The sequence below is a fragment of the Camelus ferus genome, chromosome 8 (genome assembly GCF_009834535.1).
Source record: "Camelus ferus isolate YT-003-E chromosome 8, BCGSAC_Cfer_1.0, whole genome shotgun sequence".
NCBI classification, from domain to species: Eukaryota; Metazoa; Chordata; class Mammalia; order Artiodactyla; family Camelidae; genus Camelus; species Camelus ferus.
In genome coordinates, this window is record NC_045703.1 from 49864321 (window position 1) to 49891479 (window position 27159).

General features: G+C 40.2%; 1 protein-coding gene across 4 annotated transcripts in view; it reads left to right on the forward strand.

The window, feature by feature from the left end:
* Nucleotides 1-27159, forward strand: part of PDE7B (phosphodiesterase 7B) — a 290852-nt gene that overhangs the window by 212810 nt on the left and 50883 nt on the right. For all 4 annotated transcript variants that reach the window (XM_032484995.1, XM_032484997.1, XM_032484996.1 and 1 more), the window contains one exon: nt 4029-4112. In XM_032484995.1, coding sequence (XP_032340886.1) covers nt 4029-4112 — 84 coding nt within the window. The remainder of the gene's footprint in view (nt 1-4028; nt 4113-27159) is intronic.

Here is a 27159-nt window from a genome sequence, read left to right on the forward strand (position 1 = left end):
GGGTTTTGTAGTTTGTTGTTGTTGCAGTTGATTTGTTTTGTTTGTTTGTTTAGGTATCTTTGCTATCAACTTGATTCATTGTTATTTGTCTCTTATCCCCAAAGGGGAGTTGCATTATAAAGATTCTACTTAATTAAGAGCTTGAGTAAATTAGTTGCCAAGTTGCTTGAGTTCTACCGAATAATATTTTTAATAATTGCTTACCATTTCTTACTGGAAAATAATGGATGCCTTGTTGATCCAGAGCAGGATTTGGTTGTCTTACTCTACAGACCATTTCCCCTGAACTGCTGTATGAATAAACAACATCTATCTGACTGAATCTCCAATTCATCAAGGGGGTGGATTCCCCTGGTATTTAGTTTCCAGGAATCATGATGAATATATTTTTGGTCTATCAGCAAATAAGATCAAAGCATACATTATGCAGTAAAAAGTTAATGCTTAACTGTTTCTACAGTATTTTGTATCCTGATAATATAGGAGAATATATGGTTTAAAAAAGGGGGTGGAGCCAGTTCTTGAGTTGGAGCACAAGCTCCCCACTCACCAGCTCTAAGTGCAGACAAATTATCAAATTTCCATTGGCTTCAGTTGCCTCATCTGTGAATGGTCTAGTAATAATAATAATACCTCCTTCATTGGGTTGTTGGGTAGATGATATGAGGTGATGCATATAAAATGCTCAGCACAGCAAAAGTATTCAGTAATGTGAACCATCAAGTTATTTTCAGGTACCTTATAATTTCTTCACAACAATCCTGTGAAGTGGGGGAAAATGCTATGTAATACTCATTTAAATATTAGCAAACTGGACCTCAAGGTGATTATTGATTTGCCCAACATCACCCAAGATGGCGAAATGCAGGATGATGTCAGTAACGGGAGTTCCCTGATTCTTAGTGTCTCACACTCCTTTTACCCATCTGCCACCTCATGCTGTCTCCTCACAGTTTCTCTAAATCTAAAGTCTTACAAGATGATGGGCTACCTCTGTCTTTGACTCTCAGATGGGCAAATGGGATAAACTCCAGCAGAGGCTTTAAAACCCCCATCGATATGAGACAGAAGTTTTCTGGGAAAATAGTACCATTAGAACTACAAAGTCAGGAGGAACTCTCTGGTAATACTGAGAAGAAAATACCAGTGGAGAAGTGATTTCCAGTTGGTGAGCCTGAAACCCACGGGAGACGCCCAAAGGGATGATACAACAGGTGAACAAATCCACAAGCCTAGCCAGCTTTGCAGACAAAGATGGTCTCATCTCTACATAGGTTTTCAATTTAAAGGCAGTGCTGAGTCTGTTGTATCATTTAACATGCTGTAGTTTCTCGATAAATACTAAAAGCACAACTTCTGTCATGTGGAGGGTCTATGATTTTTTTTAATTTTGAAAACCAGGCATGCACACTTCATAAGGCTAAAAACCAATGGTATTGAGGGGGGAGCTCTGCCTATGAAGTTTAACAACCTAAATTTAAGGACTCGCCCTGCTAATTATAAGCTTAAAGCACCGTAAACTCAGGCAGTCAAAGTCAGTAGACGAATGGATAAAGAACATATATACATATACATATACATATACATATACATACACATACACATACACATACACATATGTATCTATATATATGTGTGTATCTCTCTCTATATATATATTTGTCTATATATGTGTGTATCTTTGTAGGCTGAAGCCCTGGTGCCACGTATGTCTTATACACACACACACACACATACACAGAAGAATATTACTTAGCCATTAAAAATGAATGAAATTCTGCCATTGCAGCAAAATGGATGGACCTAGAGAATATTATGCTCAGTGAAATAAGTTAGAAAAACACAAAAACTGTATGCTATTACTTCTACATGGAATTTTAAAAATAATACAAATGAATGTATATAGCAAAACAGAAATAGACTCACAGATAACAGAAAACAAACTAGTGGTTACCAGAGGGGAGAGAAGAGAGGGGAGGAGCAAGATAGGGGTATGGGATTAAGAAATACAAACTAGTATGTATAGACTAGATAAAGGATGTATTATGTAGCACAAGGAATTATAGCCATTATCTTGTAATAATATTTAAAGGAGTATAATCTGTAAAAATATACCTGAATCTAGTATAGTATTGTAAATCAACTTTACTTCCATAAAAATGAATAATAAAATATGTAAATAAAGTCAGTAGATATCTACTGAGAGCCTTTAAGGGGTCTGAGTCCAGAGCTGAGGCCAGTGAGGGGAATAGCAGTCCTTCACCCTCTTCTCTGAGCCTCTATTTTCTCACTTGTAAAATAAGGAGACTAACGGTGAGCCTCCTCACGAGGCTACTGTTAAGACCCCATGACAGAAATAAGAAAATAAATATACAATGATGTGAAAGTGCTTTGTAACCTCTTTGGAGAATTATAAACATAAGTTGCAAGACAGCTCAAGGAAAAGAAAACCCTTCAGCTTTCCCCAGAATCTTTCCTAGAGCTATTAACCATCCATCCCCATGAAGTTATCAAATGCTAGCATTACCTTCTTTGGTGTCAGATTATACTCATATTTTTAAGTGTACTTTTCAGTCTCTTCCCTCCTCCTCCGACTCTGTTGTGTTCTATAAATTGTAACATTCTTTAATATCAATACAGCACTACAGTATGAGATTATACAAAACATTAAATAAAGCATTGATATAAAGTTCAAAGCAATGAATAGCCCAAGGGATCACAGCTTGCAGTTTAGAAGCTCACATATGCACAAGGCTCATCTGTGAGGGATATTTTAAACACTGTTGATTGCCTGAGTTACAGCTGATGGAGATGTCACCCAGGCCCTGGTTAACTCCAGGAGCTGAGAGAAGACTGTTCCTCCTGTCCACTCGGAGGCTGAGCCCCAGGTGCCACGTCATGTCTGAGAAAGAGTGGTTTATGGAGGTGGACTCTTCACTCCTGGAATCAAAACCTCCCCCCATTCAGGTCTTCCAGAAATATATTGGGTCTCATGTATTTTTACCTCTTCTCTGATTCCATATTATATGTGCTAACGGGTGAATTGGGACTTTTTATCTCTTTTTGTCAACAGAAGACATTCACTTAGAGTCTGCCAAGTACCAGACAATAGACAAAGCACTACAGAGAAATGTAAAACACATAATACAATATGCATGACCCCTGCTTTGCAGGAGTGTAGAAGGAAGTAAAACTAGCATTTGTTGCTGGGCAGCAAGTGTTATTTTAGATTCTTCAGCCAATGACACCTTGAAGTGAGGCAGCTGAGGCTCAGAGAAATAAATTTCTGGGATCACACAGGTTATCTAAGCCAGAGTCTGCACCAGGTTTAAACAAGGTTTACCTTATTTGAAAGTCCATGCGAAATCTTTCCACTCTACTTCATTGCTTCCCTTAATCAAGGAAAGTGAACACAGACATTAGAAGAAACTGACAAATGAGCAAGTGCTAGAGAAGCCCTACAGACTCGGAGGTGTAAGGAAGGTTAAATGTCTCAAGTACCCGGAGCGAGACTGGCCCTGATCTGAGCAGATTCTAAAGAAGATCAATAATACAACCTGGAAAACAAGGAGTGTGGATGCCAGTTAGAAGGGGAGAAAAAAACAAAACAAAACTGTGCAGGAACCAAGAGAAATAACACTGTGGGCGATTAAAACTGCTAATTAGAATAAAAGCTATAATCCCAGCATACCATTTGTCTGCCAGATTAAGATGCTTCATCTTTATGGTTCTAGGAAGAATAAAAAGACTGTGGAAACTTTGTAAATGACCAAAATGTTCACAGACCGTCTTCCAGGCAAACACAAAAGGAGTGCTGCTTCATTTGTTATACTGCCAAGTATATCACGCAGCCTTTGTTAAATATCCCTTCCCGCATAGCACTCTCTTAAATGAGGTGAATGGAATCGTTTTCCCCCAATCTTTAGTGTTGCTTCCAGTGACAGTAAGTGGGTAAGAGGATTTACAGAGGAAAAGTGAATACACTTGGCAATGTTTTCAAACATTTGTTTGGATTTTCTGTTTTCTAGGAGATGTACGACTGAGGGGTCAGACGGGGGTTCCTGCTGAACGCCGCGGCTCCTACCCATTCATTGACTTCCGCCTACTTAACAGTGAGTAATCAAGTGTACCTGGAAAGGAACAAACGTTTCCTTAAGAAAAAAATTCTCACTTCCCTCTGAACTTCAAAACCCTCGGAGGTCTGCCTTCCTTCCTCCATCTCTCCTCTCCCATTAGGAAATTAACCCTTTGTCTTTAGATTTCCTTAGCAGTGAAGTAATCCAGTCCCTGCCTTACCTCTCAGAGCTTTAGGGAGGGTCCTCGTGAGATCATGTCAGCTTTAAAACTGCAAATCTTAGTGGTGAGGGTAGAGTTCAATGGCAGAGACCGCACTGGGTCCTGGGTTCAATCCCTGGTGCCTCCGTTAAGGGGAAAAAATGTAAATCTTAAAAACTGTGAAGCCCTATACAAGGAAGCTGTTCCTTTCATTGTCAGGAACATTCTGTCCACCTTCAGCCAGGACTAGACTAGAGGAGATTCTATTTTATTTTTAAAACCCCACAGGGAAACCCAGTCTACTGCTGCCCTTAGTAATTACCCATTATCTAATTCTCTCTGCTTTATCTAATCTGAGTCTCTGAAGTCTGTTCTCACTCTCCTGGCAAAACTCGTCACCCTGGGAGGTCCTTTTAGTCTGCACTTGCTGCTGCTTCCTCCATCATGACTACCTGGAACGTTCACTTATTTCTACCTTTCCCCTTCATATACTCGTCCTCATTTGGAGTTTTGCTCAACCTCTGGTTCATAATTCTCTTAATCTCAAGTTCCTTTGAAAACCCAAACCAGTGACCATTTCCCCCTCCAGACTTCATGTCTTCTAACAATTACAGTCATCCTTCACTTTGGACTTGGGAATCAAGGGTGAATAAAGTGGATAAATCTCACAATTTGATCCAGGGTTTTCAGTATTGGGTTCTTGTATCACTTCCTGTCCATAAATTTCAAAGTGCTAGGTTGCACCCACAGAATATTACTTTCTTTGAAATAAACAAGTTCAACTAAAGAGGTAATTTGATTTACTTTGACCCCAAAAAATTAATAGGAAAAACTTGGAACTTGCTGCTTTGGATCTTTAGATCCTCCAAAGGCCAATAAAGCGTGGGCATGTTTGTACTTCCACTGGCTTGTTAACCTCTCATAGCAGTGTGCAGCTCTTTCAGAGACAGAGAGACTTGGAGTAACTCTTTTTCTACCAGAGGCAACCTCCCCTCCACAGATCCCAAAAAGACACATTTTAGAAGATAGAATTGAGTCACCAGACCAACAGCAACATTGGTTACAGCCTGTGGGGAGCTCTGACAGTGTCTCTTACGTCTTCTTATAACCAGCTACCCATGGAAGTTACCCCTTTGACATCCTCTAGACTGTATAGATTTCCAGGTGTTGGGAACATGGTTCCACCAAGCAGGGTGGGGATAAGAAAGGGTCCAGTTCACTGTCCTCATGTAGACCAGGACTTGCCATGGCATCACATACTGCAAGTCAGAGGCAAAAAATAACCAAAAAGCCTCTTTTCAATAGTAAACAAGATGTTATATCATGGTTTCTAATATAAGGCATGAACAAATTAGAAAAACAGGAGACATTTCTCTTTACAATTCTAAGACTCCAAATGATGAACTATTTTTTTGTTTATCCTGGTGTTAATAAGCAACGTCAACTGCTAATGATAGTTAATCTTTGCAGGTGGAATTACAGAAAATTTAACTGTCTGCATCTCAGGTTTCTGTAACACTTGGACTTTTTTAAATACCTTATTTTACTTCTTTAAGCTGAAAAAAAAACTAGGAAATATAGAAGAATTTAAACAGAAACTCAAGGCAGATAATATTTGACTAACTATATTGTTACGTTAGTCACAATATAAAAGATCATCTGTAAGCAGGTACCGTCCTGTCACCCCCTGCTGTAGATCCTCCAGGAACTTCTAGCACCTGGACTCAACGCTAGCTTCCTCCCCCTACCCCAGATGCTCTCTGCCCTCCACCCCCATTTCACCTCACCTGTTTCTCATGACCTTCCACCCACTGAGTGACAGTGGTGGCCATCCGTCCAGCAATTCCCTTTCTCCTCTGCTCTGCCCTCCACTCTGGGTAACTGTTTTACTCAGAGCTCTTTATCAGTAACATATGCTAAGCAATATAAATTTACCTTCTTTTTATAATTGTTTTATAAGCGGTCTCAATTTTTTTTCCTAGATGTAAAAATTCCTATATGTAGACTTTAGGATCCTAAAGGACACTCTCTTTATAGTTACTGACCTCTCAGTAATTCATGTTAACATACCAGTTAAAGAGTCCCCTCAAAAAGATTATATTAAATAATTACAAACGTCAGTCATCCTCTTCACTTAACTAAACAGCTCAGATAGAACTCTAATATTTTTCCTTATCTGTGGTACCTCCCATTCCATTGCCTAATGCTTTCATATACCTTGTTAGTAAGTTGAAACTAGAACCAATGACATTACTGTGGTCACTCTCCACAATTTCCTAGCTTTCCTAGCTTAGTCTGCAATTAAAGCAGCTTGTCACCAAGTAGCAGCTGACATGTGAACATCTATATTATATAGCATCACATAAGATATAATATATATGTCATAGCTCCTACTGCTTTATAGTGTACAGTCTACTTAATTCTCTTTAACCTCATTCATGTTTTTGTGGTTTGCCTGAGGTGTTAGTGTGCACTTTCTGCCTGAAGGGAAACATTTTCAACATAACTTTATAAGAAATGTTAGACCCCTAAGAACATTTCCAATTCTACATGGTAAGTACTGAACTAAAGTGATTTTTTAATATCATTTACCTTAATTTTGAGTCCGTGTTTTCCAAGTTCAGGCACAAACCCAAGAATCCATTTTCTTCAAGTGCTTACACTTTTGCACACTCTCCCAAGGAACTAGGAATTTTTTCAAAAATCGTTTATAGGAAAAACTGAATCACCACAGCCTCCCTTCCCTGCCTGCTTCACTGCAGCCTTCCTTCTAAGGTGCTAAGTGAAGCTCACGTGGCAGCCATTCCCTGTCCAAAGTGTCCCTGGCTGCTTACCCCCACCACACACTCCGCTGTGCCTCAAATGACTGAAACATGCACAAGCAAAAATGTACACTAAGTAGTAAAATCCATTGTACTTCTCCATCCATGGGCCCCACTAGCCACAGTTCCAACTGGTCACAACAGGACAGGAGACATCAGAATTCATATCTAAAATAACTTTCCTTCTATCAGAACACAGTTCCTAGACATTAAAACAGAGAACTAGAGCAGAGATAGGCAAACAATAGCCAATGCACTAAATCTGTTCCTCACCCTGCATGTTTTGTCAACAAGATTTTATTGGAAAACAGCATGCCCATCCGTTTATGTGTCGTGTACAGATACTCACCCTACATAGCAGAGTAGCTACAACCAAGACCATATGGCTCAAAACACATAGTATATGGCCCTTTATAGAAAAAAATTACAAACCCTTAAGTTAAATTTTTAAACAGAGCAAAAGGGTTTATGACATCTCTATAGGTACATTCAGTCCAGTCTATTTTCCTTTGTTAATGTCTTTTTTTTTCTTTTCCATTGTCATTCTTTTCCCAGTGTCATCAATTCACTTAAAGAATAGACTCACATTAACCAAATTTACATGCAATAGAAGTATAAACAAAAAGGGAAACCCTTGCTAACCCAGATTTGAAACTCCACAGTTATAATTTCTAAATGCACAAATGTTCTTCTGCAAGAGATGCTGCTTTCCCCAGCTTTTTTGAGGGCAAAGCACTGCCGTGCTCATGTTCCTCTCATCTACATATAAGGTGAAAGTGTATACCTGGTCTGTCGGGCATAATCCTGATTTGCAGCTGTTGTCTAGTCATACTTATTAATAATGTGACCTTTCAACTCCCAAAATAGCCTGGTTTGGACAATAAATTACAAGGCCAACAGATTGTATAGTTTTCCCTACAAAAGAATACTCCAAGATGCTTCTCATATGTCACTGGCAATCTGGGAATAAAGATCAGAAAGTCCTCCTCGTACGAATTCCATCCAGATTAACAGAAATATGTGAGATAAAATTACTTCTTAACAGCCAGTTTCATTTCCTGTTTATATTTTATACAATTTAGAAAAGAGACATCTCTGAGTTTCTAGAAGCTTCTTTGGATAAGTAGCAGGAAACTGTGGCTTTTCAGCACAGAAGAGAGTCATCTTTACATCTAAGCATAAAGGGGCAGAACAGAATGAGAGAAAAGGTAACAATTGTTTTTATTCCACATGAGGTTCTAAAACAGAGGACCGGAGGAGAGCAGGGTAGATGGGGATGTAATGGCTCATATTATCTCCACGCTGATTTCCTACATATTTATTTCATTTACTAACTTTGAGGGGAAACAAGGGAGAAGAAAATGTAGAGAGGAGTGTTGAGAGAAACACGTGGCCACAGAGGTGAATGTCGCAGACGCAATTACAATTTTCTGCAGAGCAGGTGGCTCCAGCGACCCCTTCTACGATCTGTCTCTTGGCTTAATATAATCAGTGGCCTGTGTAGATAATGACTAGGTGGAGATGTTCCCGTAGCAACCATTTCAGAGCAACACGATGTGATTTCCGCACTTGCTCAGCAAAGGAAGTGACATACAAAGCAAACATTCCCTGGGACTGTGGAGCTTGAGGGAGAGAAACAGCATCGGCTGGAGGTTTCAGGACACCAAATATCAGCTGCCACAGAGAGCCTGGAGCTCCAGGCCAGCCCCCGGGCTGTGCGGTAGTAGGTTAATTGGCTATTTGTCTTTTCCTGTCGGTTAATTTGCTAATCTTGGTATTTAAAGTTCTGTTCCTCCAGATCTGCCTCCCCAGGCAGGGCCATTATAACGGCACAAGCATGTGGTAATTTTAGCAGAGTTACAAAAAATATTTTCCTTTGCTCATTATTTCCAAAATAGAACTAACATTTACAAACATATATATTAACCTTTTTATGAAGAAGTGACCCAGAGATTCAAATGCTTTTTTAAAAGCTTCCACCCAAACATATTACACCTTGCAGAAATATTAAATACATTCACAAGAGGACTGTCAACCAAAAGCCACTCAGTGTGCTACAAACCATCTGGTGATGATATCTCCATCTTAAAGAGGGAGGGGCAATTTGATTACAAACTCCCTTTTCTAAGAGAATTCCTAGCAGATAGTGACAGCATTTCATTAATCTTAAAAATAACTTGTAATGTGAGAGCCACACAAAATGTAAGGAACCTAAACTAAAATGTGACAGTTAAGATGTTCAGGGGGCTAACTTGCTATGAATAGATAAGTAAGTTCTGAAATGCACAGCACAGTTGTTACAGTCAACAAGACTGTATTCTATACTGCAAAGTTGCCAGAAGACTAGATTAGATCTTAATCGTTCACACCCTAAAAATGAAATGATAAGTATGCGAAGTGATAGAGGTGTTAGCCATGGTTAATCATATTGTAATATATAAAGGGATCCAATCAACATGTTGTACACCTTAAACTTACACAACGGTTATACCTCAATTTTAAAAAAAAAGAAAGAAAAATTTAAAAAGAGAAAATAAAATAAAAACATCCTTTAAAAAATGTTACTGTGATTTGAAAGAAGTCATGCTGAGAGGATGATATCCCACCATCTCCTAAACCCTGTGGTCCCCAAGCAGAGAAGGGAGGTGCTGCTTGGGATGAGCTCAGACTTCTCCAGTGCCAAGGTAACGCCTCACCATTTCAAAGTTCAATATTTGCCTTCCTCTGGAAGAAAGGCAAGGCATTGGTTGTGGTTTTAGTGCCTTCTGACTCACCTGGAACATTCTCCATGGTGGGCACTCAGGGTTTCTGGCTGCAAGTTCCTCAGCACTTCAGATACGGAAGTGCCAGACCTGTAGGATGGTCAGCCACCAACATGCCACTGCATGCAGAAGACAGGGTTGATGGTGTCCACACTGTTTCCCTCATTCCCTGTCGCTATTCATCATTGGCCATCAATGGAGTGCCTCCTAGGGTAAGCAGTATGCCGGGGGCTAAAGATGCTGAAGATACATGAGACATAGCCACTGCCTTCGAGGAATTTCCAGAGACATAAGCAAATACATTATGATGTGATGTGATACATCACATAATACGTGCATATAAAGTAAGAGTATACATAATATGAGAAACATGTCTGTGTCAATATTCAGAGGAGAGAGTGATAAACTTTGGGGAAGTTAGAGAAGCGAAGAATTCACTCTGTCTTGGGAAATTAGAGAAGGCTTTCTGGAGGAACTAAAACATGAGTGGTTACTGAAGCAATGATGATGTCAAGGAGGGCTGCACACTAAGGCCAGCGTTTAGGGCCGATCTAAAACATGCTCTAAGACCTAAGGAACCAGGAAAGTGCCATCAACTATTCTAGCCAACTAGGTATAAATATTATGGGAGAATGAGGTATTCAAGTAGGAGCCAGAGAAGTCATTCATTATACCTGACTGTCTGGGGAAAACCATATCCATAAGGGGTTCTTGGGGTTGGTCTGGTCATCAGAAGAACCAGAGGTGAGGTCAACGGTGGGGAAAGTGGAGGGTGACGGGAAAAAGATGGTGAGCTCAGTCAGGACAAGTTGCTCGTAGGAGGGTCAAGCAGAGATATCCAGGAGAAAACCGGAAGTGTGGGCCTGCAGTACGGGTGAGAGAGGCAGGTTTTGGAAGCTCCACTTGGTAATCACATCCATCCATGAGCAACAGGGCCAGAACAGGTATCACAAAATCAACTTGAAAATACTTTGTTCAAGTTCTCTTACAGTGTTAGTTTATAATAAGCTTGATTTATCAAAGCACAAGTCCACCAACTGATAAAGCCCACAAAGAAGGAAGTTTCACCAGCAATTTATTTTCCTTTGTGAGAAACAATTTAGACATCACAGTTCAGACATCACCCCATCCCCTCCCCTCATGGATTCGATTCGGTACAAACATGGCCGGTTGTGTCAGAGCCCAGAGGGTTTGCTAACTCCCCCTGAATACAGCACAGAGAAATGGCAGTTTTGTACTGCAGCATTTCCTTGAGTAAAACCCTAACCCACTCGGAGTATTTCTGGCATAGTGGCTTCTTTGGATTTCTGGAGACAGTAAAATATAGAGGGAAGCAGGAGTAAATCAAGTTTCTTTTGACTGAAGTTTCCCTATGAGTCACTGAGCTAGAATGACTTGTTTGTTAAATAAAATTAAATTCAACCTCCTACCCAGAAGCAGCACAGCCAATCTCTTGTGACTTCATTAACAAACAAAATGAGAGGTTCTGTCCTCTTACTGCGACCCTACCCTCAAAGTTTCAGAAGCTTTAAGACTCACCATGGACCCATTTAACTATATATGTGAAAAAATAGAGTGTTTCCATCCTTCAGATCTTTTGTGTGTTTCCAAACTGAGATCTCAGGGTTAACACACAAGATTGAGATCTTGTTTCTTTCTAACTAGCAAACCAAATTGCCTTGGGGCACCTGGGTGATTTGTTACCTATAAGTAACCATAAGAGGGAGGGCAGTAGAACCCACACCTGAAGAAAGTGGCAGCAATTACAGAGGCAAATCTCAAGGGAAGGTGACAAACATCCCTGCACCTAACAACGGCCACCACAACAGCGTTAAGATGAGAGGCACTTAATCCCAAGCCCAGGATGCAGGCGGCTGGCTGTGGGGCCCTCGTAGGCAAGGCTGCCCGAGGCTGTAGTCTCCTGAAGACTGAGAAGCACAGGAGGGTTGCTGTGCTTCCGTGTCTACCCTGGCCGCCCCACCCAGAGCCCTGCGCGCCCTAACTCCACTGCCCAGGGTACACACTGAGCGGAAAGACCATGAACTTTCAAGTCAGACTGGGTTTGAATCCTGCATCTTCTGTGAGCATGCGAAAAATACCCAGACTGCTTAATGGCCACACATATGGAAGGACATTGTAACACTGGTCTCACTGGGTAGAGGTGAGAGGTAAATGAGCTCGGTATGTCCAGCAGTCTGTCTGGTTAGGAATAGGTCCTCAACAGATCTAGTAGAACTTCGGGTGTACCTACTTCCTCTGCTGAGTGCACCCCTTCCCAGCCACCTCTTCTCCTGGGAGATATCTACATTCATCCCTCTGTATCCACAGGGGATTCACTCCCGAAAACACTCCCATGCCTGCCCCGCCCCACGCGGAAACCAGAATCCGCGAATACTCAGATCCCTTATGGTCCTCCCTCCATGTCCGCAGCTGCGGAACCCGGGGATGCTGACAGCTGACTGTATTCACTGCTGGAGGCGTGGCCCAGCATTACGACCTTTGTGAAGCCTTCTTCAATCCTCCTGGAAAACTAACTAATTATTCCCGTATCTGTGCTCCAACACATCTTCAAGAAGGTATCCATCACACTGTAACTGCAAACTCTTTGAATCTGAATCTCCAACTAGTATATTTTCAAAACATCCTGAGGTGATCTGATGCAGCAAACCTGGACCTTCCATGAGTATTTGGGAACCACTGATACAGTCATTTATGCCATACACATATCAAATGATAGTAATACTAATAGATAACATGTGCAGTCCTTAAGTTCTAGACACTGCTTTACGTGCTTTGCACAGATTGACTCATTTAATCCCCACAAGATCCCCATAAAGTAGGCACTACTATTTAAAAAGAGGCAACTGAGGCCCAAAGAGGAGAAATAACTCACCCAAGAAATAACTTGCAGCCAGAATTCAGACTCTAAAAATACAATGTCAGAGCACAAGCTCTTGGCCATAATGGGCTATAATTCTTCTTTATATACGAAATTCAAAGGCAGTACATGTGTGCAATACATTCCTTTTATGTGCTGTGTATATGACAGTTTCTCATATTAAATATTTTTCTTACAATAGTTTTCTTTGTATAGCACATTTAGACTGTTTCCTTTTTAGTATCAAACTGCTTCAATATCATTGAACAAATATTTCTATAACTTAATAAGAAATTTGCAATTATACACAACAAAGATAGGAGATTTTGCAACTTTTCAGCTCTTTTTCCATGTTCCTATTGCTCTGGCAGAAGGTGCTGAGTGACAAATTGTTCATTTCATCACCTGACCTTGCATTCTCTGATAAGGAAGAGAAGGGTGTGGTGGTGACAGTTGAGGACACTTGTCAACTGTCCCCAAGAAGAAGGAAATGGAATCACTATTGTGACAAATTTAAGTCAAATTTGAGGCTGCCACCTGGTTGCTTTATTTTTTCTCAAGGGAGATTTGGTTATTTCCTGTCATGCAAACTGCATCGTTGAAAGACAGTTTCTCAAAATGTTTATAATACATTAAGTAAAAAGAAGTAGGATACAAATTGCATATCTTAAAAGAAGATCTCAGTTATGTTTTTAAAAATACACCAGAATTTTAAGAGATTATTTCTAGATGATTATTATTTCCCTCTTTCTGTTTTTTCTGTTTTTTATACCATAAGCATGTATTCCTCTTATATTCAGGGAGAAAATGAAATTTTATTAAGAAGAAAAAAACTGAATGTTGACCAGAAATAGAATCTTTATTACCTTTCTCTAAATGAAGTAATATCAGAACACAGAAAATGAAGTTGTAGCCATAGGCTAGGCCATTTACTGGGCTACCTTGGGAAACTGGTTAGAAATTGTGAGGTTGAGTGGTTATCGAAGCTATGTATGTACTTCACAAGGATGGCTTGTCCTTTAAAGATGAAACTTATTCCAAAGAGCATGAAACCAAAGTTTTGCAAGCAAGAAACAAACAAAACACAGAGGCCAAGTGACTCCCTGAAAAGTAATGAAAGAGTTAAGATCCAAGATTCAGGCCTTTTGACATTGTTTTTCCACTCAAGTCACATGGCCTTTCATATTCAAACATTACCTTAAAGGTATAAAATTAATTTTACCACTTTCAGTGAAAGAAAAGCTTAAACAAGGATCCCCTCTGAAGGTGGTGGGTTTGGATTCTGGCAGCAGTGGCTGCCCAGACCTCTGTGTCCTTCGGTTTTCTGACTGCAAAAGAAGGAGTGAGGAGTAAATACCTCACAGGGTTATTGTGAAAAGTAACAAGTAAATATGTGCAAAATGCCAGCACAGTCCTCATAGCAGTGCAGATCCTCAGTGCACGTGGGCTTTTATCGTTACTGTTACTCTTTTTCCTATTTCTCTGTGGCCATGCTTGTGAGAAGAGGACGTAACACATAAACACGTTTGACTGATACTGAAGAGAGTGGTTCATTAACCCTTTCACTCTTTTACGTATTCATTCATTCAACAAATCTTTGTTAAGCTCCCCCCGCAATGCCAGATGCATCTCTTTCTGAAGTGTGGTCATAAAGTAGTAGAAAATGGTAGCTGGAAACATGGTGTTAGGGAAGTTTTTTGGTTTTGTTTTGCTTTTGCAAGACATTTAAGCATGCTGAAATTATGGTGAGAAAGATCTAATTTAAAAAAAAAATGGACTATATGAGAGAGAAAGTCGTAACTGGGAGTTGTGGGGAGGGGAACTGTCCCCCTGTAGCCCTCTTGAGTTCTTGTGGCTGGATTAATAATAAAACTGACACCAGACAGATGGTCAGGAGAAAAAGAAATGCATTTTAATTCATGCACATGAAGATCTCATAGAAATGAAACCTAAGAAGTAGCCAAAGCAGGCTACTTTAATACTTTTCAGAGAAAGAAACCATAAATTTGTGAGGAATTGACAGGACAAAGAAACTTAGGTTTTAGGTGCCCAATTAGTGAAGAATCTGAGCAGAGTCTGGGCTCAAGGTAGTGAATTAAAGCAGTTACAAGGTTTGTATACCTAGGCTTCTCAGCCCTAATTCCAAATCTTCAGTGACAAGGATGTCCTACTTCCAGACACAGAGGGTGCACCTTGCACGTGAGAGAGTCCTTTCCTGCTTTCAGGGAGACAGCGAGGAGTCAGCCTGTCCCTCTTACACTGGCCATTTCTTAAGTAACTTTGATTTAAAATAATCAGTATGCCATTGAGGCTTATTTTGGGGTGGCCTCCCTAGGCCCCAACAGAGTAAAATGTCCTGAAAATGTAGTAGGTAGTAGGGGAAACTGGCAGTTGGTCTCATAGAACAGAACGAAGGAAGGAATGGGGGCAGAGTAGGAAGTTTTGTAGGGTTTGTAGCAAAAAGGTAAGGAATTTCCCATCTACTGACTTTCAATGTCTCCATGAAGTCGGAAGCAGGTGGAGAGTGGTGGAGACAGGGCCCTGGAGGACCCTCTGAGCCTGCCCAAAGAGTGAGTTCTGTGCTCCATCACAGCTGTGGCACCTCTAAAAAGAAAATTCCAGTAACAACATGGTGGGCTGCCCATCCCCTACCCCACCCCCACCTCCTGGCCCAGACTGTAAGTCTGTGTCATTGCTTTCCCTTTTGCTCATGGTGGGAGCCATTATAGATAAGCTTGTCACCACTCCTGCCTCCCCCCATATCCTACATCTCTCCACAATGCAAAACTGAAAACAAAGAACGTGATCACCTCCTGTCAAAGACCCCCTTCTCTTTCTTGGACTTACTTGTGCTCTGTGGGTAATACAACCTGTAAGGAATGTCCAGCCATGAAAACGAGTTTTACTTCTGCCTTCTGTGTCTCTGCCCTGCACACCTACCCCACAACCACCCACAGGGGCCAATTCGTCACATGCAGACAGCTGCGGCTGTAGCTAGTTTATTTCTAGGCAGAGGTGGGAAGATGTTCCCTCCTTGCTCTTCTTTCCCCAGAGTCTATGGACTCTATGGTAATGTGAAGATTTCTAGCACCTTCTCTCCCAAAAGTCACCAAGAATTAGTCAAGGAGAATAAACTTACCTTAGCATAGACTGCAAACCCCAGTGTCCCCCTTCCCTGTTCCACCTACCATTTTTTGCCAATCCCTGCCATGTGGAGAAGGAAAATCCCCCATCTCCTCTCTTCTTCTTTTCTCATTCTTTCATTTCATGCCTTACCAGATTTGCTTTATTTTCTATTTTGGAGACAATTCTTGGTAAAGATCAGAAAGCTAAAAATCTATCCAAAAAATCTTCTCCTGGGAAGACCAGGAGTATCTCTCTCTGTCTCTCTCAGAATTAAAGGTAAACTGGATTAAGCAATTCATATTTATTGAGAATATGCTGACTGCCAGATCATGAGCTACAGGAGATAAAGGATAAAGAAAACATTTTGGGAAAGGCTGGTACACAACTCAGAGAAACACCAGACGAATGAACACCAGATAAACTGACAGGTGCCAAGGAAGCTCCCATGAGAGAGCACTGGACATTCTAGTGAAGGACCTCATGGAGAGGTTGACATTTTTAGAAGTGGAAAATTTTTTTAAAGTTCGTTCAGAATAAAGATCAGGAGTGGGGAAATATTGGGTTCATTCAAAAGTTGAGTCCATTCGAGTACTAGAGTGAATGTGTAGTATCAAAGGGAGGGAGTTGTGCGGCTGGAAGGAATGTAATCAGAACTGATGTCAAATTAGGCTGCAGCATAAGGGTTGGTTAGAACTATACCAAGGGCCGTCTTGAATACCAGCTTTTCCTCTACTCTGTAAAACATGAAATGGAGATCACTGAAGACTTGTGGGTAAAGAAAAAAAGGTTTTCTCCTCCCCTGTAGCTTGTATAGCAAGTGGTTGCTTCTTCTTAACATTAAAAATGTTACAAATAATTGGCCAGTTATTACAATGAAAATGCATTCCCTGTGATTTCAACACCTTTTATACCTAAGAGCAAGACTTCTTTAGCAACACGCTTTACAAAAACAGCATATACTGCTCTTGGTATCCAATTTCTATTTCCAATTTGTTACATAGAAAGTCTAGGATCTCATTTCTCTATTTCCAATTTGTTACATAGAAAGTCTAGGATCTCATTTCTAAAACAATTTACCATTGTAACTCTGGAAATTAGCTGATATTTATTGCAAATGTTCTATGTGCTAAGCACTCTTCATGTATAATCTTATTTATTCCTCTTGATAGTGTGGTAGGTTCTGTTAACTATCATCGTTTTCAATTGACACAAGAGGTGGTGGAGGCACAGAGAAGATGCCGACGCCCACATAGCTGTACGGGACAGTCAGGTTGCAAAGCCGCACAGTAGGTTCTAGAGAGCGTCCTCTGTACCCTCTGCTGGAAGGCTTCCCGTTACCCCCCTGATACTGATATGTCCTCCTCAGGCAGGCCTCCAGACACAGAAAGGCTTCTGGGATCCTCTTTTTCATTGATTTATTCATTCAATAGATATTTATCAAGCACCTACTATTTATTGTCAGGCACTGTTCTAATCGCTTAGCTCCAGCAGTGGGAAGGAAACAAACAAATAAACTTCCTTCTTTTAAAGGACCTCTTCTCTTAGAGTATTTTCTCTCTATCACTAATCCCTCTTCATTATAGCAGTGATTATTCTTTAAGGGGCAATATTAGGTCTCCGAAATGTCAACACTGTTCTTGATACCACACTGCAAAAGCATCTTAATATTCATGTAAAAAATTATTTTCAAAGACAAATAAATGATAATAACTCAGAGAGAAACGATAATAACTCAGAGGGAAACGTTTTAAAAGATAAGGGTGAATTAATATATTGAAAGACAAACACGTTCTAGTCAGTTGAATGTTTTAATTGGGAATTGCCAAACATGGGTAGCCTGTTTTGAAAGAATTATAATAGAACCAAAAACTTCTAACATAAAAGCTATTTGGGGCATAACTCAGTTTTTCTTCAGTGACTCATGATTTCTCAGAATCTTCGAATGTTTCAGAGTTGATTATTTTAAACAGCAGTTATTAACTGGAAGTTCAAAACAATCTTTGTGAGGAGTTTAGCTTTCTTATTTTTAAAATTTCCATTTGCCGAACTTACACAGGCCAGTGGTACCACCTGAGACTTTGAAAATAATCTAAAGCAGAGGGTTTTTATTTCAGCTTTGGAAATAACTAACAGTAATACAATGGATGAATTTCATCTAACGTTAATAGCCGGGTAAGTAAGAAACACCCACTGTATGGAAATTAATAAGACATGTCACTGAAGTCTTATGACAGGAATGTTCTTAGAGTATTTTTGAACTACCTATTTAACAGCTCTTACCACCTTAAATCACCCATTGGTATTATTTTTTAAGTGCCTTAAAGTAGAGAAGATTAAGAGAAGGAACACTTATGCTCCTTTACATGATAATTAAGAGGCTCTGATAACCATTTACCCATGATATTAATGGCATGAATAATAAGAAAGGGTGACTCGAGGTAATTTAAGGACAATTTAAATTACATATGCAAAATGAAAACCTGAGCTGGAGTGGTAGAAAATCCTTAAATTCCACTTCTTAAATTGTGGAGTGGAATTTTAAATGGGGCTGAGACATATGTGCAAAGCGTCAGCAAAATAGTGCATTATTAGAAAAACTATACAAACAAAAGAACATTGAAATCACTTTGCCGTATAAAATTCAATGCTAAGTGGCAGTATCATATGTGCACATCCCCTGATGCCAAACTTAGGCTGTATCCCCATCTATTTCCTTCTCAGGACTAATGGAATCAATTTTGCTTTTATCCTCATGTCAATAAAATACAAGCTACACAAGGAAAGGGACTTTATTTTGTTTACTGCTCTATCCTTGTGCCCAGAACAATGCTTTGCACATAGTAGGGGCTTGACAAATATTTTTTGAATGAATAAACAAGTTATTTAAGGTGTTTATTCAAAAAGACTTGTTACTAAGGATGGCAAATTCTATTTTTACTAAAGTTAAATTGTACATCATACGCTGACAACAGTGGCTGAAGGTTTGCCCTGTTATAAGAAGTTTTTCAAATAAGAGTTCAGCAGAGGGTATTTTCATAAAAACTGTCAGTAGTGTGTGGTGCAGGTACTATATGACAGATACTCCGTTCTAAAATATTTGTATTTGTGATATAGTATTAATATTTGAAATGCAATATTTAAGGTATATTTTAGCAGAAAGAAAATATGCTCTTTCTAAGGAAGAAAGAAAGTTAAAGCATGTGACTGAATCATCCTTTGCCCTTAAATAGTATTTTCCAAGCTCACAGCCTTCGTTAGTCTATATGCTTTCTAGCACCATTTCCCAAAGTGAGGTATACGTACCAGACGGTACACAAGAAGATCTTACTGTTATGGGAACAGCCTTTTTTCTTTTCCTTTAATAGTTACATATTTATTTTAATGTGCGAGGAAAAATGTGCTAATTAGCGCATCAAATCTGTTTTTATTGATACCAAATAGCTATGATATATTTAAGTAAAAATAAGTTTATTTGATTTAAAGAAAGATACTCAGTAAACAGTGGTATAGGCAGATATGGTAAAGACCATAATAATGGCACGTGGATGAGTGAAACTGGGGGGACTCTGACTTTGGTTCTTGCTTGGAGCAAGACAACTCCCGTGTCCTTACGAAAATCTCCTTACGATACTAGAGTCTGTTACTTTACCACCTTCACCAGCTAAGTTTTTACCTGGTAGAATGGCTTTTAACCCTCTCAGATTCAATGTTTCCATTTAATAGCACGTATTTTATAATGTTCTCCTTTACTATGTTGAAAGGAAATCCATAGCCTACTTGTTCGTATAAGTTTAAAAAAAAATCAATGTAAGGTCCTGGCTGTATTGTAAAGCCAAAAGACAAGACAAGCAATATGTGACTTACATAACGTTTTCAGTGTGTAGATACGAGGAGCTAACCACTTTAGAAGGCACAGTGATGTGGCAATGTACTGCACTTCATGCAGAATCGCTGTGAATGTGACAGCTACTAATGCAGACCGGCACAGGTGTGTTATGTGGGTAACAGAACCCAGTATCATAAGCAGTCTTGCCACTGGTCGTTTCCTAAGATGGAAAACAACTTCTAATAAAGTCCTGTCCACCACCCCTCCCTGCCAGAACTACATTCCTCTCTTAATTTGCATAGTAGTTGCATTCCTGAAAAGGAGATATTAAACTGTGCAAAAGAATGCTTTGTGCTTCTATGTAAAATAAGGAAAACAGGGTTAGGTTCCTGGTTCAGTTAATTATAAACAGACATTTCACCTACATGAATACCTGAATAGCCATTGAAAAGTTGGAATGAGATACAGGACAACTCTTTGATGTGTGGAACTGTCCCACACACTTCAGGACATCCAGCATTCCTGGCTCCCTTCCACTAAATTCCACTCAGGCTCTTTCTGTTGTGACACCCAGAAATGCCCCCCAACATTTCCCAAATGCCTCCCATGTTGATCCCATAAATCCAATAGCACTCGGGTTGATTTGTCTTTTAAGCTCTTTATTGCTAACTAATGGGTATTCATCCATTTTGAGTTTTTTATTTATCAGTGATAGCATTTGGTTCTAAAGTATCTTAATTATAAAACTCTATGGCCTCTAAAACTATTATAAAATATTTCATTTTATTATTATTACAGATGTTTTATTGTTTGTGGCTTGTTAACTGTAAAGTTTGTTGGCTTAAAGTTGTTAAAGAGTAAGTATTCTTAAAGTAATTTTAGAAACTTGGGTTGATTTTAAGAAAAATAGTTCAGAGTTGGGCTCCTGAAAGAATCTGAAATTCAATATAACTAGAAATCTGGTTGCTGAAAATCAGATACTTTCTGAATCATCTAAGCCTCCCAGGGCTGCAAATTTTGACAGCATAGCTTTAAAAGCAGATTCTTGGCATAATTTTGAGTGGGTTTTGACCAAGTCATGCTGAGAAATTTGCAACTGCAGCAATCATTGGGATGTACAAGAAAGAGAAAAAAAAAAACTAATGCAAACTTTCCAGGGTGAAGGACCTTAAACTTAACTGAACTCCTGAACTTTACGCCCTGTTGTGATCTTTTTGACACTTTGAAGAATCGTTCTGGAGAGTCTCCAGATAGCACACTCTGCACTCTTCATTCTTAAACAGTGTGAAATCTGTCAGCCCAACCAGGTCATCAGGAGGGCAGACTGTGACTTGTCAGTACTGAGAGGGATGTTCTCCAGGACATAGAAGAAGCTGAGCAGATTTTATTTGTTACCAAGAGCTAGAGACTGGTGTTTTGAGAAGGAGACTGGTTTCCACTCATTGGGCAAGCTGGCTTAGGACATATGCTTGAATCAAACATGTCCTACACAAGCTACCCAAGTGATGACTTGGCATCCATCCCCTTACCTCTTATCAGAAAGCTCATCATTGAAAACAACTAACACAGCTTTATTTGCAGAAAATGGGAAGTTTAAAACACTTGTCTCAGCTCAAGATAGAACATGATTTTTTTTTTAATTAATTCTGTTGTGTGAGATAGAGAAACAATATCAGTTCCTGGGAGAGGTGTGAACTCTTGATGCCTGTTCTTCTACTTGTTCTAGATTTTTTTTAAACTGAGTTCCTTAACCTTTTGGTACTCTGTTTCTCTGCTTATAAACTTGGAATAAGGATAGATGTTATTAGTTCAGGGTTTTTTGTTGGAGAACTGGGACTTCTGGGCAAAATTACCAAATCAATGAAATTTTTCTTTGACTTTCATACCTTCTGTAACTCATTCCATTGTGTTAAATGCTGGGAATTAAAAGGCAAATAAGGCATAGCTCCTGCCCTCAAGGAAGCAACAGCGCCGTGAGTGAGAAAGACAAGTAAATATGACAGTTCTGATATGCATGAATAATTGCTTTGCTGAATATAGTTGGGGGGTGGGGTTGCTATGGAAGCCCAGCCCAGAACACCATCAACCACTGGGAAGGATGGAAAAGACTTTCCACCATCCTCTGTCTCCTCTCTCAGCCTCTCCACCCCAACTGCCAGCTCTTCAAAGCACAGCCTCTCCCATGGCTTCCCTTCTGAAACAAAACTCCAAGTTTTAGACTGTTCCTTCAGCCCTTTCCATCATAATCTGTCTGTTTGATATTGCCCACCTAATTGCAGACTAAGTCAAGCTAAGGTATTCATTGCTTGGTCAAATAGCTTTCTCCAGATGATAGTTGCATTCTGACTAGGGCTGTCCTTAGACATTCCATTAATCTTTATTGAGCATGCACTGTGTGGATGAATTTCAATTCTTCTACCCAACAGACTGATGAGTGGAAGAACCAAGGCTTGAACCTGGTCATCTCACTCTAGACCAAAGGCTCATTCCTTGAATTATACTTTTTTTACTCCCTCTCATCATGGTCTGTAGGCTCTGCCTAGCTAGACTGCCCCACTGGCTGAGACTCCAAGCAGAGCAGTAGGATGGCGCTAACATGGCTTACCTAAGTGGAGACTGGAGAGACACTGGCACAAGCACTGTCACGGTGTCACGGCTGCTCCTGGAGACGCATACCCCACAAGAGCACTGCTTAGTTATCCAGCCACACTAGCTGCCTGCTAGAAGAGCAGCTGGAGGTCCCAGGAGAGTGCAGCTGTCACCCTCGCAGCCCAGGATTACAGTTTTCAGCTATTACTGCCACGGAGGAACAGGAGTGAGCTCCCCTCTTGGCAGGGACTCTCTGAGGGAGGAGGCCACATCTTCATCACCTTTGCACCCCCAGCACCACCCAGTGTCTGGACCAGAATATACCCTCATTTAATGTTTGAAGAAAAAAGAAGGAAGAAAGAAGGAAATGGAAGGGGAGGGAAGAAAAAGGAAAGAAGAGCTCTGGAGACAAGTCGAGGACAGTCCTTCTCTTGGTCTCTCCACAGGTCCTTAGCTGAACTGACTCCATGGCTGTCGTGTCTCCGCCTCCCCTTCCTGTCTGTCTCCTCCTTCAGGCACAGCAGTTTAACGCTTCATTCCAAGCAATCCAGTGCTAATGAGCGAAGATGGAGAAGGCAAGAGAAGCTTCAGAACAAACACTTCATACACTTCTTCAAGCATTTCCATGTCACCCCGCTTTCACTTCTTGCCATTTGCATCTCCACAACTCCTACTTGAGCGGGCCCTTCTATAGCTTTAGCAAGTTACATGTATATTCACTTTTTTTTTTTTCAATACAGGCTTTTATAAGCTTGTTTTCAGAGCTCTTTGGTCTCTACAGTCCTAAGAATAGGAACCTATTTCTTACTGACCACTCTACCCTTGCAGTTAGGCTTTACCTCATCTGGAAGAACGTGCAAGACCCATTCCATTACCAGAAAGAACACAACCTCATGGGTAGGAAATCTCAAACCCACGTGGGAGTCAGAGGGTGCTACAGCAAACTCCCTACCTTTCTTCTCAGATTGGCTTTCGTTAGAACAGAGACCACCTTCAATGGGTGCTGGTATGTCCCTCCTCTTTTGATCTCCCTTTCTTCATTCCTTTTCTCCTGCTCTATCCTCTCAGCCTGTCCGCCCTGCCACATCCCCTACACACATACCGGGCACCATCTTGCCTCCATCCCTTCTGACTCCATCCAGGACGAGGGGCAGAGTGAGTCATCGCATTCTTGAGAGTAGAGCCCACTAGACAAATAATCTTTCTCTTGTTCATATTTTTCACTTCATAGGATAATTTCTAGGCATTTTTATACTGAAATATTTCTTACCCATCACATCTGAAGTAGAAACAAAAGTAGTGAAGATGATGAAGAGATTACCCCACCACCTTCCTCTGGATAGCTGAGGGCAGAAACGCCGTCTTGAAAATTCTGTATATTCAAGTACCCAGTACCTGGCACAGAGTAGGTGCTCAATGAATATTTGTAGGTGGACCCTTCGCAGGGTCCCCACACTTAGATCTAAGCAGCAAGAGAGACTTAGGAAAAAAAATAGCCAATTCATGCCTAAAAGGGTCCCATGCTGGACTCTCACATGTCCCCTAGTCTTTGTCCTTTCCTGTAAAGAGCAGAATATAGTGAACAGAGCATCTTCTTCAAGATCAGATAGATCTGGGTTTCAGTCTCTTCTCTGCTCCCTGAAAGACTTCACTTTGATCCATCGACAGCTACCAAAGAATATTAGATATTTATTCAATAGCCATTCCTGAGTAGAATATTGTTTAGCATTATAAAGGTAATTAGAAATATTTAGAAAACACATAAAAGATAGATGTGATTTCTAGAGGGAAGGAAGGAGGGAGAAGAGAGGAGAAAGCCCACCGGCCATGTGAAACAAGTAAGATTACACTGTCAGACAGCATCTCCATCAGCAGCCGCCCGCCAGGTAAAATCTTAGGAGACTTTGAGGCTCTGCTCGGAAATGGTTAAACACGAGGCCTGTGTGCATCCTGTCAGTTTTATTTTGAGCAGCCTGTTTGCCCAAGAACCTCCCACTCTTTCCCTTCCCCAGAAACTGCCGCTCTATGTACACAACAAAAATGTTTGTCTTTTCCAAAGCTTGAGGTACTAACCAACGTCTGTGAATTTCTTTGTGTAATAACATAATAATCAAATCACATTGTCAGTGTCAGTAATACATGTGTTTTCAATTTTAAAACCCACAAGTGATTTATTATTCACCTCCCAATATTCCATTTGTACATTAAGTGAGGAGAAGCAGGGAAGTTACATACATAGAATCACTTCCAAGTTTTGCTAAGAAGTTATTTCTCTGGTTGTTTTCTGCTTATTTCACAGGTTGTCTTTCAATATCAGCACTGCAGTATTTCTTACTCTGACATTCTTGTTCAGTGATACCAATTTTAATCTTCAACCTTTGAATCTTTATTGTTTTAAAAACGCTAGTATTTATGAATTATATTGAAATGTCCTTTTATTGTTCTTGTGTTACTGTGTTTTTTAAAAAGGAAAAAAAATCTGAGATTCCTTGAGTATTCATACATCACTGTACCTCAGGGAAAATAGGGTTACGTGATGGACTCTCACATGTCCCCTGGTCTTTGTCCTTTCCTGTAAAGAGCAGAATATAGTGAACAGAGCATCTTCTTCAAGAGCAGATAGATCTGGGTTTCAGTCCCTGCTCTGCTGTTTATCAGTTGTGCAACCTTAGATAAATTACTGAACTTTTCCAAATCCATTGCTTCACACATAAAATGTACCAATTAATACCAACTTCACAATAGCCATTTTTATGAAAATTAAATAGAATGACAAATGTAAACTACCTAGTAGGTGCTCAATACTTCTTAGTCCCATCACCCCTTGCCCCAAAACCTTGTTTTTGCTCTGGATGGAATAAATGGAATAGGAGGCCAGGGGTGCTTATTCTAGATTAAGTACATCAGTTATATCTTTGGGGATTGTTCAGGTACCCATCAAGTGGACACTGGAATAATCATCTGAAGCAATTCCTCCTTCTCTCTGATCTGGCCCCATGTGAAAATATATAGCTTTCCATGGCTTGTTACTGGTTTGAATTTTAATGGGAGCTTGTTCCTTAACAGTATCCTACGCAGAGTTGCAGATATGATAACACCTAAGATGCCACTATAACCCATAGAGAGCCATGGGCCCCGAGAAGTAAATCCCAATGTCCAGGTAAACATCTCAAGTCCTCTACCAGACTAGAGTGGATGTTTACGTATAACAAGTTATGTTCCAACCATATATAATACCTACTTGACTCAGTCCAGTTAAATCAGAGGATTCACTCAGGTGAACCAGCAACCACTGTAACCCATAAAGAGAAAGGAATTCACTTACAGTGAACTTCCTTTCCGAAGAATAAAACATAAGGGGTCCTTTTCTGAAAGTTTTCAGAGATCCATGTTCCTTTCCAGGCCACTACTGATGGATACACTTAGTACTAATCTACCACCATTCTAAAGGTGCACTTATAATCATTTCAGAAAATCCAACAAATTCAGAAAAGAAATAGAAGGTCAAGTTCTTCTACACAGGAGATTACCCTGTTATCTGTTGTGGAAGATGAATGAATCTTCCCTGCTCTGGACAATTCATTCAACTCAACAATTTTGTGGTAGTATCTGTCACGAGGAAGATAATGTGCTACAGGAGGTAGGAAAAATAAAAAGCTTATGTCCCAATCAATAATCACCTTATCTCTTCACTCCCTCATTCAATGAACACCTTTTAAGCCAGCCATCATACTATGTAAGACATGGTCCTACCCTGACAGGGCTTACAGTAATTTGCTCCGCATCTGACTGGGAGGAGGTGAGAAATGACTTGAGGTGGGCTAGTGAAGGGTGGATGGCATTTCAATAGATGGAGATAGTATTCAATTGAGAAGGAGTGTTAGAATCATACAGAAGCTTGAGGGACCTAGGGAAGAAAACCAGCAAGAATATAGACCTATCTATCTACAAGAGCACTGGTGGGACAGAATAATGGAAAAATAAGTTGGCATCACATTATGGAGGATCATGAATACCAGATAAATATTATAAATGTAACTAAGTAGACATTGGGGAGCCACTGAAGAATTTGGAGCAGAGGGCTGACATGGTAGGACTTGTGCTTGAGGAGTAAATCTGTCCGTGGTAGGTGAGATAGACTGGAGGATACAACTGAAGACAGTCAGAGAGTTAGTCCAGTATCCCCGGGTGGGGGAGTATAGAACCAGCAGACAGAGTGGAAGGAGAGGAACAGAGGTACATTGCAACACATATCTGGAATTTTTGCAGTGAAATATAACAATCCAAACACATGTCTCCAGATAAGAGACCACACTTATTTTAAATACATGCTGAGAACTAGGGAGTTAATGCAGCAGTTTTTAACCTCTGGAGACTTAGAATCAACTGAAAGTTTGGTCACCTCAATTTGCTCACCACAAACCATTGCCCTCAAAACTTGGGATTTGCTAAACATTTCAAACTCTGAGAAGCGGTGGGTTCAATAAAACCACATTGTGCCTGGCACATATTTCTTCTTTAAAACTGAGGAAATTGGATCTGCTTACTAATTCATTTAAATTTCATTCAAACTGGGATTTTGAAAAACCTCTCTTATTGCCCAGAGACATCTTAAAAGCTTATTTTTAAAGACTTTCCCCCCCTTACAAAAAAGGAAATAATAGTTTTTCAACTATCCCTGAACCCCAGAAGTTAGAGATGCATAATCCATGGGTTGGAATGGATTTTTTGGGAGGCAAAACAGTAGACTTAAAAACAGCACATTTTGCCACAACCCAGTGCATTGGTTGGTTGAGGACAGGGTTTTGACCCTCTGGAACACTCTCTGAGCCCGTTTTCTAGAGCCGAAGCAGCAGGTGTGGGTACAGTGAACTGGGGAAG